Genomic DNA, 14,876 nt, shown 5'->3' on the forward strand with positions numbered 1-14,876 from the left:
TTGTCAGTTTTCACTTTTCACTAGTCAAACTTACCTTCTCTCTCTAGTCTGATGAATTGCTTGTTTTGCTTATCATTCGTCGTGTTCTTTTAGGGTTTATGGTATAGGATTTTAACATTTAATGTTTAGAATTTTATGTTATTAGTATTTTTAGAATTTAAATTAAAAATAATAGTAAATCTATAATACTGATATGGAAGATAATTAATTGATCCTTTACTGTCAGAGCATGTAAGAATTTCTCATTGTTGTGTATGTAGGTTTTTCACTATGGTTTCTTTGAGAACATGGTTGGGGAAGCAGAATCCCAACTTCACAAAGGGAAGGAGGTCTCACTATTTGTTGATGAGTCCAGGCGCAAGCTCAATTCCAGGTGCTGTTTCTTGATTGAGTTCTAAGTTGAAACATTCTGCCTTGCCTTCTTACAACCACTGATTATTAAATTATTGGAATTGAAGATTAACTCAAAAAGATTTACCTTCTATGCTTAATTTATGATCCATTTTTAATTTTTCTGAGGTGTGGTATTTTCAATACCATTGTTATTTCTTTGTGTAGGTTGCATTCAGCAGGGCATTTGCTTGATGTTTGTCTTCCAAGAATAGGATTAGGTCATTTAGAGCCTGGCAAAGCTTACCATTTTGCTGATGGGTATGCACTTTGCTTTCTTTTGAGTGTTTTGTTATTGCATACTTCTAAACTTTGGTAACCTTGACTATTCTCTTCCTGTTATATTCTTCCCAGACCTTGGGTTGAATACAAAGGTACAGTTCCACAAAATGAAATGCAGAATAAGCAAAAGGATTTAGAGTTGGAAGCTAATAATTTAATTTCCATGGGAGCAAAAGTAAGTTAACAGTGTTCATAATTTGCAAATTCATAAGTGGCATCTGGTTCTGAAAACCTTCACTTTTCGGTTTAGGTTCATGCTGAGATATTACCATATGATGAAGCTGCTAAGCTTTGTGGTGGTTGTCTTCCTGATTATGTTCCCAAGGTCAGTCTATAGAAGATGCATCATGTTGTCTTCCTGATTCCTCTTTGCTGTTTGTCCTAAACTGGTTGTTGACTTTGTTATGACTTATAACCCGTATGGCTGTTGCCTCGCTTAGATATCGTTAAGCCCCCTTTTCAGTTTCTGCTTTAAAATTGTTTCAGTTTGTTCTCTAAATGGATAAACCAATAACACTCAATTCGATTTGATGTTAAGGGGCGATTGACAGCATTATGTTATTATATAAGTATACATATCATCCCCTATACTGTGTCAGGAATATTGCAGCTTGTCTCATTGCTCCCATTGGCCTCCAATCTCGAAATTCTTCATGGGAAATAATCACTCATACTTGTAGTATCCTAACCACTCTCTCATAACTTCAAAATATGGTTTGTTGAAGATGAAAACATTTCTTTCCAGTCATTGTAATCTAAACAATGTTTTATTGTAATACAAGTATCAGTATCGGTGAATGGACACATTGTTTTCTCTGCACTGTTTTTGGGATGAGATCATAATATTAATTGAAATGGAGGAATTATTTTGAATTAGCTGACAGAGAGCAGTATTCTGTATGTTATGATTAATGTACATAACATGCTTACAAATCCATGAAAGAATGGAAAACAATTAGAATTTCATCTCTAGGCTAGTTTTTCTACTTCAGGTTTATTTCTCTTCTCTTGCACCAGAGTATCCATTGATAATACTAATGCACGAAGTCTAACAGGAAAGCGCACCTCGAATTGTAAGGATAGGAGAGAATCCTGGGTGCCCCTGTGGTGGTACACATGTTACTGATATTTCAGACATCATACAAGTTAAGGTATGAAATCTATTTGCTTACACTGATCAACATGGTATGGTTATCTTATCTAATTTTTTGTAAGTTCTTGTCATTGTAATTATGTCATGTTATTGGAGCCAGATGGAATCAAAACCTTGTAGACTTAGATATTCTTAATTTTGTCCAGTTTGTTTTGATTGCCTGGTAATCCTTTTCTATTGTATGTTCTTTTTTTAATCAGGTTTCCCAAATTCGCTCAAAGAAAGGACTGACAAAAGTCTCATATAATGTTGTATCAAGTCTCAAGATATAGAGTCAGTAATGTATAAATTCTACTGACAAATTATGGTTTTCATACCATGGCTGTTGAATATTAAACTACAAAACTTTGTATGAATAGTGTGTGTGTGGAAAGAACAATTATGCATTAGATTTGGGGTGTGGTCCTTATAGTGACACATAAATACAGCATAGCATGCCAGAAGTCATTAGCATGATGACAATAATAATATTGTTAGGTTTGATATTTGTAAAATAGAAGTACTTTCTTTACATATTCTGGTTTAGGATTTCAAATTTTTTTTCTTTTTCCGCAAACCGGACGTAGTTCTTAGTCAATCTCAACAATCACCCTTATTAATTGCTTCAAACATACGCATATTGGTATTATGTTCACATCCTCCTAATCTAAATCCAATGAAAATGGTTAAAATATTTAATGTATGCGGATCATATAATGATTTTGATCGTAGTCATTTATCCCATGGCTTCTGATTTTGATCAGAATTTGGAATAGTGTCTCCTGAAATTAAAAGGGTGGTAGTGATGAGTTTGGCACCTTGTCCAAACCTTTTTGTAGCTGTTTGAACCAAAAATATCGGGTGCATAGCTTGGGATTATAATGTGGTCCATGGAAATCTACATGGAAGGTATTAGTTGGGGGCAACTTTTTTGAGTTTCTATCAGCCGTCATTCTTTTATTGGTCAAGTAGCATCCCTCACCAATATGGACCATAAATAATAATCCGTGAGAGTGTGAGGCATCATTACTTGGTCAAAAGCATGATAGCAACCAATCTCAAGATTTTATGCACTAATTTGAAGTTTTGGATTTTTGGTTGGTGAGCTTTAATTTACTCAAGAAACCTCTTTTAGAGAGACTAGCAGGTACAACAATCATCCTCATAAAACAGTGGGAACCCAAAGTTGAACCATCCATTGAATTCAGCGGCAGCATCTATCCATGTTAGGCAATAATACAGCACACTAAGCATCCTATTCCACGGCATAACTTAACATGATGGTTCATGTAAGTAATGCTATGCTCCCCCTCCCTCCTTATAACTAGAGATATATTTGCTCTTCACTTAAGTAAGATGCATACACAATAACACAATGCACTTTTTAAGGCTTGCTTATTTTAACACATTTCAACCAAGTAAAAGCTTATAATTATCCAACAAGGGAAAAAGATCCAATATTCGATATCAACTACGGAGCAAAAATTTTTTTTTTTTTGGCTGGTATTAGTCAATCTTAAATCTTAAATTTTAATTCAAAATTTTAAATTTAAAAAAAAAATTACAGTTAAAAAGTAATTTATAACCTAAAATTAATTGATTAGTAACTCTATGGCTTATTAATAAACAAAAAGAAAAATAGACAAAGCTATATTCTTCTGAATTGGTGGAAGTGGAGGGATCCATTTTAAGTAGGACCCAAAAGAAAAAAAGGGTTTTGAGTAGGGGTGTTTGCGGTGCGGTTTGGATCAGTTTTGAGTAAAAAATTCATCCGATCTGAACACTAATTTTACTTGCGGTGCGGTTTGAATTCGATGCTTTAAAAAAAAATCCGATCCAATTTCAAACGGTTTGGATTGGATTGGATTTACGATTTTATAAATTAAAAATTAAATATATACAAAAAGTCTTAACATCAAATTTTAAATAATCAACAATAACATAACAAGTCTCAATAATATATTAAAAAGCCAACGATAACATAACAATAGAAATAAAATTATAAGTTAGTTAAAATAAATAAATAAATAATATTTTGAACATAAAATATTTATTAAATAATAATACTTGAATAATATAAAAATGTATAAAAAATTGAACATGTTATAAGTATAATTGTAAATATAATAATATTATAACACATTATGCGGTTTGGATTGGATTGGATCGATTATGAAAAGTAGATCCGAAATCCGATCTAATCTAGCGGTTTGCAAAAAATTGAATCCAATCAAATCCAAATTAGTGCAATTTTAATCGATTTTCAATTTAAATTAAATTGAATGAACTGTTTAATTTAAATCGGTTTAAATTTAAACACCTGTAGTTTTGAGCGTTAATTTGATAAAGGAAAGTGGAATTTGAATAGGTGCAGACGGAAGGTGACAGGTGTAATTAATATTTTATGGATTTAGTCGTTTAGTTAATATGTACCTAGATAAATTTATTATTAATAAAAGATTTTAAATTTTTTAGTAAAAGACATATCGGTCCCTGACCTTTTTAAAATTGGACATTTTCGTCCCTTAAGATTTGAAAATACTTTTAACCCCCTTACCTTGTAAAATCTGGGGCAATTAAACCCCTCCGTTGATTTAGGTTGAAAAACGGCACCGGAGAAGGCTGATGTGGCTAGGGGGAGTGTGAGCTGTCCGTTTAGGTTGCTGAGCTGGATGGAAAACTAAAATTTGAAGGACAGATCGATCCCTCACACTCCAAACGACATCGTCCCTTCCATGAGCCCTATTTGATCAAAAACCTTGGAGGAACACATGGGTGTTGATGCTGCGATCGTCCATGATGAGTGAAGGAAGCTCTTCATGTACAAGACCTGGAGGGGGATCTTCATGCGCTGTGCCAAGAGGATTTGAGCGAGATCCGGTTGTGCCCAAGTGCTACTGCGGCGTCTATGCCATTATGTACAAGTCAAGAACGACTAGTAACCCTAATAGAGTGTTTCTTGGGTGTCCATTATTTCAGGTAAGTGAGCGATTTTTACAATAGTTGGGTTATAGTGTGCTGGGTGTTAATGGGTGATTCACTGATATTTTTTTGCAGGCTAAAGAACCGTACTGCCGGTACTTTGTCTAGCTGGATGCACATTTGAAAAAAATTAGGACCGTAGAGCCTGAAGCCTTGGGTGCGATGAATGAAGCTGAGGGAGTAGCCGTTGAAGAACAACTGCTTCGAAATTAGGATATTGAGAAAAAATTAGAAGAGTTGGAGAGCTGTTGTCTATTGAAAGCAAAAAAAACTTGAGTTTGTGGCATATAACTGTGATTGGTGTAGTAATTGTTGTTGTTGCTGTATGTATGTTGAAGGGGTAAAGATGATTGATGTACATGGAGTTGGTTGTAATGGAACTTGCCATTGCTGGCTTTTGAATGAAAAGTGTATTAGTGGATTGAATCCATTTTTATTTTGTATTTAGAACATCTAAACATTATTCCAAGCATTATACAAGATAGTAATTCTGGATAGATTTTAACCAAAACGTTACAATGACAATGTATCTGATTTAATCCAAAATATAGCTAAACAGCATAAGTTAACCCCAAAATATGAAAATGTCTGGTTGGCATGTAAACAAGTTTGCCAAGATTACTCTACTAAAAAGCATTGTCTAAGTCATGATAATAACTAGCCAAAAAAAAAAAAACACAGAAATCATGCAGCTTTGTTCACTTCTTCTGAGACTTGAGAATTCTCTTTGTGGCATTGGTAGCTGCTTTCATGGTCTCCTTTGAGGGTGCCCTGCTTGGTGTATCTGCTTTGAGTTTGTTGTGTGTGTGGTGTTGGATTTGGTGGTGGATTTGCACTTGTTGGGGGTCGAACAATTGGGTGCTTGGGTCTGAAAGTAGGTGCAGCAGCAGTAGAGTCTGATTGGTCCACTCTTGGCAGCTGGGATGGAGGTCTGAATTGAGTCTGTGCTGGAGCAGAAGGTTGGGCCATAAATGGTGCAGCAACTGTTGCAGACCCAGATGCCTCCCCAACACTAGGTTCAGTCAATTTTTCACCTTGTGATTGATTTTGATCCTATGTAACAAAGAGACAGTAATGTAACCAAATGGGGTAATTAGTGCTTAACCTAACCAATTTTTTATTAGTGACTAATAATAAGAAGTATAAAATGGTTCTAAAGCATTTTTGGTGCTAGCTTACCTCTGGTTGAGGGGCTGATTGTGAAAGGGGAAGCAGCACCAGAGATTGTGAGTTGTCAACTGTCTTCTTGGGTTTTTTCTTCTTTAATTTTTAGTTGGGGTTGCTTGGAGCTCCTTTACAAGTTTTATAGTTATGCCCTTTCTCGTTGCACTTGCTTGCTACATGTAACCTGAAAGCTTCTTTTCAGCTTGTCTCCCTGAATATGAGCCTCAGCAGGATCCTGGTTGCGGTTGTGCACCTTTGGCCTCCCAATAGGTCGTTTGATAGGTGGCGGGGTAGGCCTCAGCTGCTCAGTTGCAGTCCATAATTCTCACTAGGAACGGGCTTGATGCAATGTGCATATGTCTTGTGAATGGACTCTATACACAACCATGGATGCACATAATCCTCAACCTGGTCATGCCTCTTTTTGATAGCAGCAATAGCATGTATGCACAGCATGCCTACATAATCAGTAAAACTTACATATAAACTAGCATAATTTTAGATAAGACAAAAACATAAGCTTTGGGGTTAAACCCTTTACCAGTCAATTGTCATGTGTTGCATGAACAGGTGTGTTTGATTAGATCCACATCCACTTTCGTCTTCTTTCTGGTTACCTCAAACCTTTTTCTTTCGTTGTCTCCCACCCACTCAGCTATCCACCTACTACTTGGTTTTATCTTCATCTGTAACCTTTTCTCCTGAACTGGTGCTAGCTTACCACTATGGTGTTCTAACAATCTAATGTGCTTGGTCATCCTCCTCATTAAGTAGCACCTAATCTCCTCAAACATTGTCAACACAAGTTTAACTTTGTATTTTACTACCTTTGCATTGAACACTTCACACGTATTATTAGTCAGGTTATCCACCTTGGGTCCATGACTAAAATAGGCTTTAACCCAAGTGGTAGGTTCAAATTTCATCAAATATTCCCATGCCGCATTGTTAACCCCTTTCAGCCTATCCATTTTCTCTTTGAATTCTGGTTCAGTTGTACACCTAGCACACTCCCACGCAATGTCTCTAATATGCATGTCTTTGAACCAATTAATAAAGTTCTTCCATATATGCATGACACAGTTTCTATGATGTGCCCTTGGCATTACCTCTTTCAATGCTAGTAGCAGGTCCTAGTCAAATATATTTTTGGAAACAAATAAACACCAATCTATAAATAGTATTATAGGCTAACCTAACAAACCCTACAACTAAACACATTATAGGCTAACTCAATAAACAACAACAAATAAACAGATTACATGATAACTCAATAAACACCAACAACTAAACAGATTATAGGCTAATTCAATAAACAGCAACAACTAAACACATAAAGGAAAGTAAGAGTCTTACTTTTGCTGGTCAGACATAAAGTTTCAACCGAATTGGGAGGCATCACCCAGATCTTCCTGAAGTAGTGTCAGGAACCATCTCCATGATTCCTTGGTCTCAGATCTTGCAACAGCAAATGCCACAACATAGAATTGGTTGTTGGCATCCTGGGCCACTGCTGACAGTAACTGGCTTCCATGGTATGTCTTAAGAAAGGCTTCGTCTAGATGGATGAAAGGCCTACATCCATTCTTGAAGCCTTGCTTATAGCCCTCGAAGCAGATATATATCTTTTCAAAGACAGGGAAGGACTGAGGGATAGGCTTCACATCAATTCTTGTCGTCGACCCAGGATTACTCTTGAGAATCTCCATCCCATAGTCCCTGAGCTTTTCATACCATTCTTTTTCGTTTCCCACTAGCCTTTCCTTGGCTTCCTTTACTGCCCTATATACCATCTTCGGATTCACAACTAAGTTAAACTCTTCTCTGAGAAAATCAATTGCCTCATTAGTTGTCATATGAGGTTGACTTGCCATTCTCTTTTCCACTTTCTTACTGATCCAGTGTTGATCAACAGCATTGCTACCCAGATCTCTTGCGCATGTGTGCTCAGACTTGTAAGTCTTAACCTGGAAGCATAACAGTGTCTTGTTGTAAGATAGATGTGCCAGCCATGGACAGCTTTCATCCCTGCAGGCAACTCCACCCTTTCCTTATCATTTTTTATCCACAACAGTTCTCTCCCCTCATATATGAACATATCTTTGACAACCTCTTTGAAACCATCTATGATTGCAAACTTGGTATCCACCTCAAATCTCCCATCTCCAAACACATACTCTTCATTAAACACTGAAAATTCATGCTTGTCTCCCTCATCCTCTGAAGATACTGGTGTGTGAAGGTCCTCATATGCATACTCATAAACGGGGTCATCATCATCTGCATCCTCCTCATTCACATAGAGCCCTATTGGAGGCCTGTCATTGGGCTGCACAGACGGGACATCTTGTTCAGTATGCACAGAAGCACCAGTTCTTTGGGGCTTGACATTAGGCACACTTCCTTTGGGCTTGGCAGTAGGCCTGGTTCTTTTGGGCTTCGCACTGGGTCCAGTTCCTTTGGACTTGGTAGCTGGCCTGGTACCTTTGCCATCAGGCCTACCTGCAGTCTTTCTCCCAGCACCTCTCTTGTTCCCACTTGACTCGGCCCCTGGCCCTCCCTTGACAGTGACCCTTCTTTTTGGAAGCACTTTCTCCTTCCCTTTCAGAGTTCTTCTTTTCTTCATAACATCATTTTCCTCATCACAGCTAGAAGAGTCATCATCAGAACTAGTTCCACTGCCATTCGGAAGAGGTTTATACAACTCGTCCTCCCCACTACCATTTCCATCCCCTGCTGTCGATGGTGATGACTGAAGCTCTCGCATGATACTGTCAACATCAACTGAATCATCAAATTCTTCCGGCCCCTGTTCTGCAGTAGCATCTTCTTCCACAATCTGTGGCTCATCAACATGGTGATCAAAGTAAATGTAGAACTCGTTGCTAGTTGAATTTCTCAGCTTGTTCTCTCGCATTTCATTGATTCCTACATCCCCTCTCAGAATGTGCAGTCCAGACTCAAGATCATTGCTCGTTGGGTCATACCAATACATTGCCCTGTATGTTGCATAGCCCAGACCCTTGAATAATGTAACCAAATCCTCAAAATTCACGAAGTCCAGATCCATCTCTGAAAAATTTTCAACCTTCCCACCAATATACTCAAGAGTGTCACTGGGTCCTCTACCAAAATGACCTCCATGGTGAAAAACAGGTACCGCATATATATCAACCATATGCATTATGCACAAATATAGCAATCACACATTAAACCCTAGATTAAGTGCGTGAGATTTTGAAATCAGTTAAATCCCTATAGAATTTTTTTCAGTCTTTTTCCCGAAACAGAGCATGCGATCATGACTAACCCCAACCCCATGCATTATATTCTACCAAATATTTAGACAAGAACGAACAGTATATTCCACTAATACCCTTACCTCTGTAGCAGACAGCAGCTTCTTGCCAAACGAAGCCTGTCAAACCCTTCGCCACCCACAACGTCCACTGAGCACACAACACCTTCTCAACGAGTTGAAGACGTTCTTTTTTGGAGAGAGAAAGAAACTGTTTGTCTTCTGGTAGGATTTTCAGTAATTACAGGCGTGGCTTCAGGGTGTTATGGGAATAACATTATGTGAAATGGGCTCAGGGAAGGGGAGGACATCGTTTGGAGTGTGAGGGATCGATCTGTCCTTCAAATTTTAGTTTCCCATCCAGCTCAACAACCTAAACGGACAGCTCACACTCCCCCCAGCCACATTAGCCGGTGCCGTTTTCCAACCTAAATCAACGGAGGGGTTCAATTGTCCCAGATTTTACAAGGTGAGGGGGTTAAAAGTATTTTCAAATCTTAACGGACGAAAATGTCCAACTTTAAAAAGGTTAGGGACCGATATGTCTTTTACTCTAAATTTTTTTATTTAATACATTCAAAATAAATGTATTAAAAATTTAAATTATTTATATTTTTTATAAAGAATAATTCATTTATAATTTTATCATATATTTTTAGAATATAAAATAAATAAATTTATATTTTATTAAAAATTTAAATCTTTTAAATTTTAAATTTTATTTTAAAAATGTTTATACTTTAGTCCAAATAGGAGTGTTCATGGATCGGATCGTATCCGCAAATTCGTGGTAAATATCCAAAAAATTGCGGATGCGATCCAATCCGCATATTGATTGGATCGGATAGAACTTGATCCGCACTCTTTACGAATCGAATCGCGGATATCTGCTCTACATCCGCCTATCTGATCTGCGGATTCGCAGATCCGCAAAATAATAATAAAAAATAAGTAAATATATATATGTTTGATATTATATTTACTTATTTGTATGTTTTAGTTAGTAATTATTATTTATATATTGTATTATTTTATCTTTGTTATTTAGAAAAAGTTTGATTAAAAATATTTTAGAAATAAATAAATTTAAAAGTGTGAAAGAAATATTTTTATTGAATTTTTTACATAAAAATATGATTAAAAAGAGAATGTTCAATTATGCGGATATATCCGATATCCGATCCGATGAAAATTGTGCGGATCGGATCAAATTTTCGGCCATATCCGATTCGATCGGATTCGCGGACACCCCTAAGTCCAAAACACAAAAGTCAAGCCTAATAAGGATGAAATGGGTAGTTTATGCTTATTTAAGTAAGTAATTGTCTCCTCAAATTTCTTCAATTATCTCTATTTTTCGTGAAAGATATATCCTAACAAACTTCCAAGATAAAAAGAATGGTTATTCATCAATAAAGATAGAATTACTCTAACAAAGGTAGTTGCCTACTTTACTATAAATAACACCCCTGAGGTATATTTACGTTCTAATTTACTAAAAATCTGTCTAAAGTCCATGCTAATTTAAGCATCGAAGTCTTTTGTAGGTACCACCACCTTCTCACGAAGAACTTGGACTTCAAGTAATTCTCAAAACAGAAGTAAAATATAATTTTTTATCATTTATTTTATTGGTGAAATTAAAAAATATAAAAAAAATTCAAAAATAAAAAATTATACCTTAAATAAAAATTTAAAATTTGAAGTTTAAATGATCCAATTTCTTTTAGAGGAGTGCTACACATACAAGTCATTTGGTTTACAAATCATACAAGTTGGGAAAAACTTAACAAAAAGCACGCTGACCCATATACGATTTCCATGGCGTGCTTCGTGTTCCTCCTTCTCCTCCTCTCTTCCTTCTTCTTCTCCTACTATTCTTCTTCTTTCTTCAAGAAAACGAGTTTTTTATCAAATTTGTTTGATCTCCTTCGTGCGTTCTCTCTTTGCCTTTTCATTCATTGTTTTATCTGCGTTTATCACTGGTATTCTTGTTTCGTTTTTTTAGATTTTCATGGTTTCTGAAATCAAAGCTTTGAAATTGTTTTGAAGATAATAGAATTTCAGAAATATACCCAAACAATTACAGAAATACACCCAACCGATTACAGAAATACACCCAAAGAATTACAAAAATACACCCAAAATTCGTTGAAGTACACCTTATGCATAATTCATAACTCTTTCTCTTTCTCCTCCTCATCTTCTGTTGCTTTTTCTTCTTCATTTTCTTATTTCATATTCTCATAATTTTTTTTGGAAGAAAAAAATCAAATAAAGAAAAAAAATACATAATATTGTAAAATCAAAAGAAGAACGAGGAGAAACACGACGATGAAGATAAAACACTTCAAAACCGAAGAAGAAAAAGAGGCACAAAAAAAAAAAAGAGAAAGTATGAAAAAAGAAAAAAAAAATAACTTGTATGGTTTGTACCCTAAAAATTCCTCTTTCTTTTATTAGAGGTAATTAATTTGGAAAGAGCCGTCATGAGCGATGAGGCGTGTGCGTGTGAAAGTGAAAGTGAAAGTGGTTGTTAGCGTTAGCGGTAAAATAGTAACAAAGAGAGGACAAGATGAAATGAATGAATGTTTATGGAAAGTTGGAAACTATAGTAGATGTGTTGTGTACCATCCATTCTCAATATCACTCAGATTCTCCACTAACTCACTCACTCACACACACCCCCACGCTACCAATTTTATTTCCTCCTCTTCTTCTTCTTCTTTGTGATTTGTTAACTCACACTCCCACTCTCTCATCTCTCTCTATATATACACTCCTATATTTCCTATCCTTTCTTATTCTTCTCTTCTTCACTCTTCGGGAATCACCATCCACAGTAAGTCCCCTTTTTCCTCTCCTTTTAATCTTGTCTTCTATTCTCTCATGGCATTTTGTTGTCTTGCCTCCATTTCGGTATGATTGTTTTGAGTATTACTAGGATTGACTGCGTTTCTTAGGTTTTAGTTTTCTGAGATTGGTAGCAAGCAAAGGGCACTTTTTTAGCTAAATAAATTCCCAGAGATTTTTTAGAAATGCTAGAATTCTCAAATAGAGATTGTTTAGCTTTCAGCTACTGTTTTATTTGGTTGTTTTGCTGATAGGTTTACAAAGGGAGTGCCTTTAATGGCCAATCTCACGCATTGCAGTGCTGATCCCTACCCTTACAACTGGAATTTTTTATTTATTTATGTTTGGTTACATGGGACAGTAGGGACACCATGCAGACCTAGGAACAGGGTCCAACCACGGATACCGGCAAGGGCTTAATTGGGGTGGACATGATCTGAGGATGCAAATTCGAAACTTATAGAAGCAATCAAGTAACTGTTAGCTTGTGCAGAGAATGTATCTCTTGGATTAGTCTCATGAATTGTAAAAATAGACCCAACTTATAAGATACCTAGTGGTTTCAAAATAGGGTGAAATTCATGACACCAAGGACATCTTGTTCCATGTATATTTTATATTCTATAGTTTCTTTATAAACCTTGTTATGTACACTGAAAATTGTTTTGATATGGTTTCAATGTATTTCTAGCTATGTGTTGACCAATTATACTGATAGTGCTGATAATTGATCTCTGTTAAAACAGACAAGAAACATGCTTAGTCCTGAAGGAGAAATAAAAATAAGTTTTGGCTATCAGTGCAACAATATTGAAAGAGGTGGCATCCCTTGTGAGGTGGCCAATCGCCACAATATCCTTCCTGAAGTCCGTAGGACAAGCAGTTTCTCGTGCTTGTCAGGAGCGGCCTTAAGCGCAAACGCTACACTCGCCAACACAAACCTCTGCAATGGTAAGATAGGAGGTGAAATTCTTCCAAGTTGGGACTCTCCTAATTCATTTCGCAAGGTGCCCTCTTCACCAAGTCTTTCAAAGCTGGAAAGGCTATCATCTTCTCTGCCAAGTAGTTTATCTTACCTAAGTTGTAGTCCTTCCACCTCAAGTGATATACTAGAATATGACTCCTGCACATTCAAGTCCATGAGCGATCCTACCAGAACTGAAGGTTTTCTTAATGCTACCGAACTACAAGTGGCAGGAGGAGCTGCTGGTGAAGATAGAGTTCAAGCGGTATGTTCTGAAGAGAATGGATGGCTCTTTTGTGCAATTTATGATGGCTTTAATGGTAGAGATGCAGCTGACTTTCTGGCTGGTACACTCTATGATACCATCATATCTCACTTGAACAAGTTATTTTGGGAATTTGAGCCAGTTTCCATGGTAGAATCTGAAAATTTGATAAGTTTGGGTGGATCCCCTCAATATAACTTAGAGCAGAACCACAGCCTTATTTGTGAAGCAGACCGATCCCTTTCACACAGGGTACTTGATAGCCTCCAATGTGCTCTTACTCAAGCTGAGAATGATTTCTTGTACATGGTTGAGCAGGAAATGGAGGATCGTCCAGATTTAGTTTCAATTGGATCTTGTGTTTTAGTTGTGCTTCTTCATGGTAATGATTTGTATACACTTAATCTAGGTGACAGCAGAGCAGTATTGGCAACATGCAGTCGTGGCGATGGAATACTCAAGGCTATCCAGCTTACTGATAGCCATACCGTCGACAATGAAGCCGAAAGAGCTACACTTGTAGCCAATCATCTTGATGATCCCAAGGTTGTTGTAGCAGGAAAGGTGAAAGGGAAGCTCAAGGTTACTCGCGCCTTTGGAGTCGGCTACTTGAAAAAAGTTGGTATTCCTGGCTTTTGCATTGTGTTTGAATGGATGCAAGGGTGGATTTGATTTTCTAATTATTTCATTTTGATTGCAGAGAAATCTCAATGATGCTTTGATGGGAATCCTTCGAGTGCGTGATCTAACAAGCCCTCCGTATATTTCCACTCAACCATCACTGAATGTCCATAAAATCTCGAATTCTGATCAATTTGTTGTGGTAGGGAGTGATGGTTTATTCGACTTCTTCAGCAACGTTGAGGCAGTAAAGCTTGTTGAGTCTTATATCTTGAGCAACCCTTTGGGCGATCCGGCAAAGTTTCTCATAGAAGAGCTTGTAGCTAGAGCAGCTCATTCTGCAGGTCAATTTTTCTCCATCTTTTACTAAATTAACACTTACAGACTTTTTGTATATCTGTTTATTTGGGATGAATCAGAGGACTTCCAAGGCATCAACTTGCATCTAAGACTGCCCAAATCAAAACTTGGCTTCTGAGTAGCTTTTTTTCATGGACATTCTTGGTCCATTACAGCATTATATAGGTTGAAGTTGTGATTTGAAATTGAAAGTGTATATATGTCATTTTAGAATAGTAGAATCAATTATTAGTTGACCCTTTGAAATGTGAAAAATTTGATAGTCTTACCGCTTTGTTTGAATGCGTTTGTTTTTGCCTTGGACTTCAGTGTTCATTTACATGCATGTGTTCTCAATTTCCCTTCCTATAAATTCATATAAAATACTAAGTTATATTTCAGATTATAGCATGTCTTATCTTCCAGTAGCACACAATTTTCAGGAAAAATAGCATCATTATATATTATTATTTGTAAGATCATGTTAACATTAATATCATGATACTAACAAAAAGGCCATTGGGAATAAATGTTGATAAATAGAAATATAGAATACAACTTTTAATAGAAGTTTACTCCAGTGAGT

The 14,876-nt window shown here is 36.5% G+C and overlaps 2 protein-coding genes across 5 annotated transcripts in view; both read left to right on the plus strand.

Moving 5' to 3' along the window:
* Nucleotides 1-2,338, plus strand: part of LOC107464154 (uncharacterized) — a gene marked incomplete in the record, with an annotated part of 2,699 nt that extends 361 nt beyond the window's left edge. Inside the window, 6 exon segments of the mRNA XM_016083073.3 lie at nt 261-373; nt 559-651; nt 745-847; nt 923-997; nt 1,728-1,823; nt 2,026-2,338. Of these exon segments, the coding sequence (XP_015938559.1) occupies nt 261-373; nt 559-651; nt 745-847; nt 923-997; nt 1,728-1,823; nt 2,026-2,097 (552 nt within the window).
* Nucleotides 2,339-11,871: 9,533 nt separating this feature from the next.
* Nucleotides 11,872-14,349, plus strand: LOC107464162 (probable protein phosphatase 2C 40). 4 transcript variants are annotated; one of them, XM_052254345.1, is made up of 5 exons: nt 11,955-12,090; nt 12,356-12,574; nt 12,848-13,948; nt 14,031-14,066; nt 14,158-14,331. In XM_052254345.1, the coding sequence occupies exons 3-5, from the start codon at nt 12,857-12,859 to the stop codon at nt 14,200-14,202; spliced, it is 1,173 nt and encodes a 390-aa protein (XP_052110305.1). In that variant the 5' UTR covers nt 11,955-12,090; nt 12,356-12,574; nt 12,848-12,856; the 3' UTR covers nt 14,203-14,331. The 4 variants fall into 4 exon arrangements, with proteins under 4 accessions (XP_015938598.3, XP_052110305.1, XP_015938569.1 ...); XM_016083083.3 differs by having other exon boundaries at nt 14,031-14,349; XM_016083091.3 differs by having other exon boundaries at nt 11,958-12,090; nt 12,463-12,574; nt 14,031-14,349.
* Nucleotides 14,350-14,876: the final 527 nt, after the last annotated feature.

Source organism: Arachis duranensis, chromosome 1 (genome assembly GCF_000817695.3).
Source record: "Arachis duranensis cultivar V14167 chromosome 1, aradu.V14167.gnm2.J7QH, whole genome shotgun sequence".
Lineage (NCBI taxonomy): Eukaryota > Viridiplantae > Streptophyta > Magnoliopsida > Fabales > Fabaceae > Arachis > Arachis duranensis.

Coding starts and splice junctions, on each gene's coding strand:
- LOC107464162 (XM_016083112.3), top strand. CDS start 12,857: ATGCTTAGTCCTGAAGGAGAAATAAAAATAAGTTTTGGCTATCAGTGC. Junction 13,949..14,030: donor GAGTCGGCTACTTGAAAAAA/GTTGGTATTCCT, acceptor TTTTGATTGCAG/AGAAATCTCAATGATGCTTT.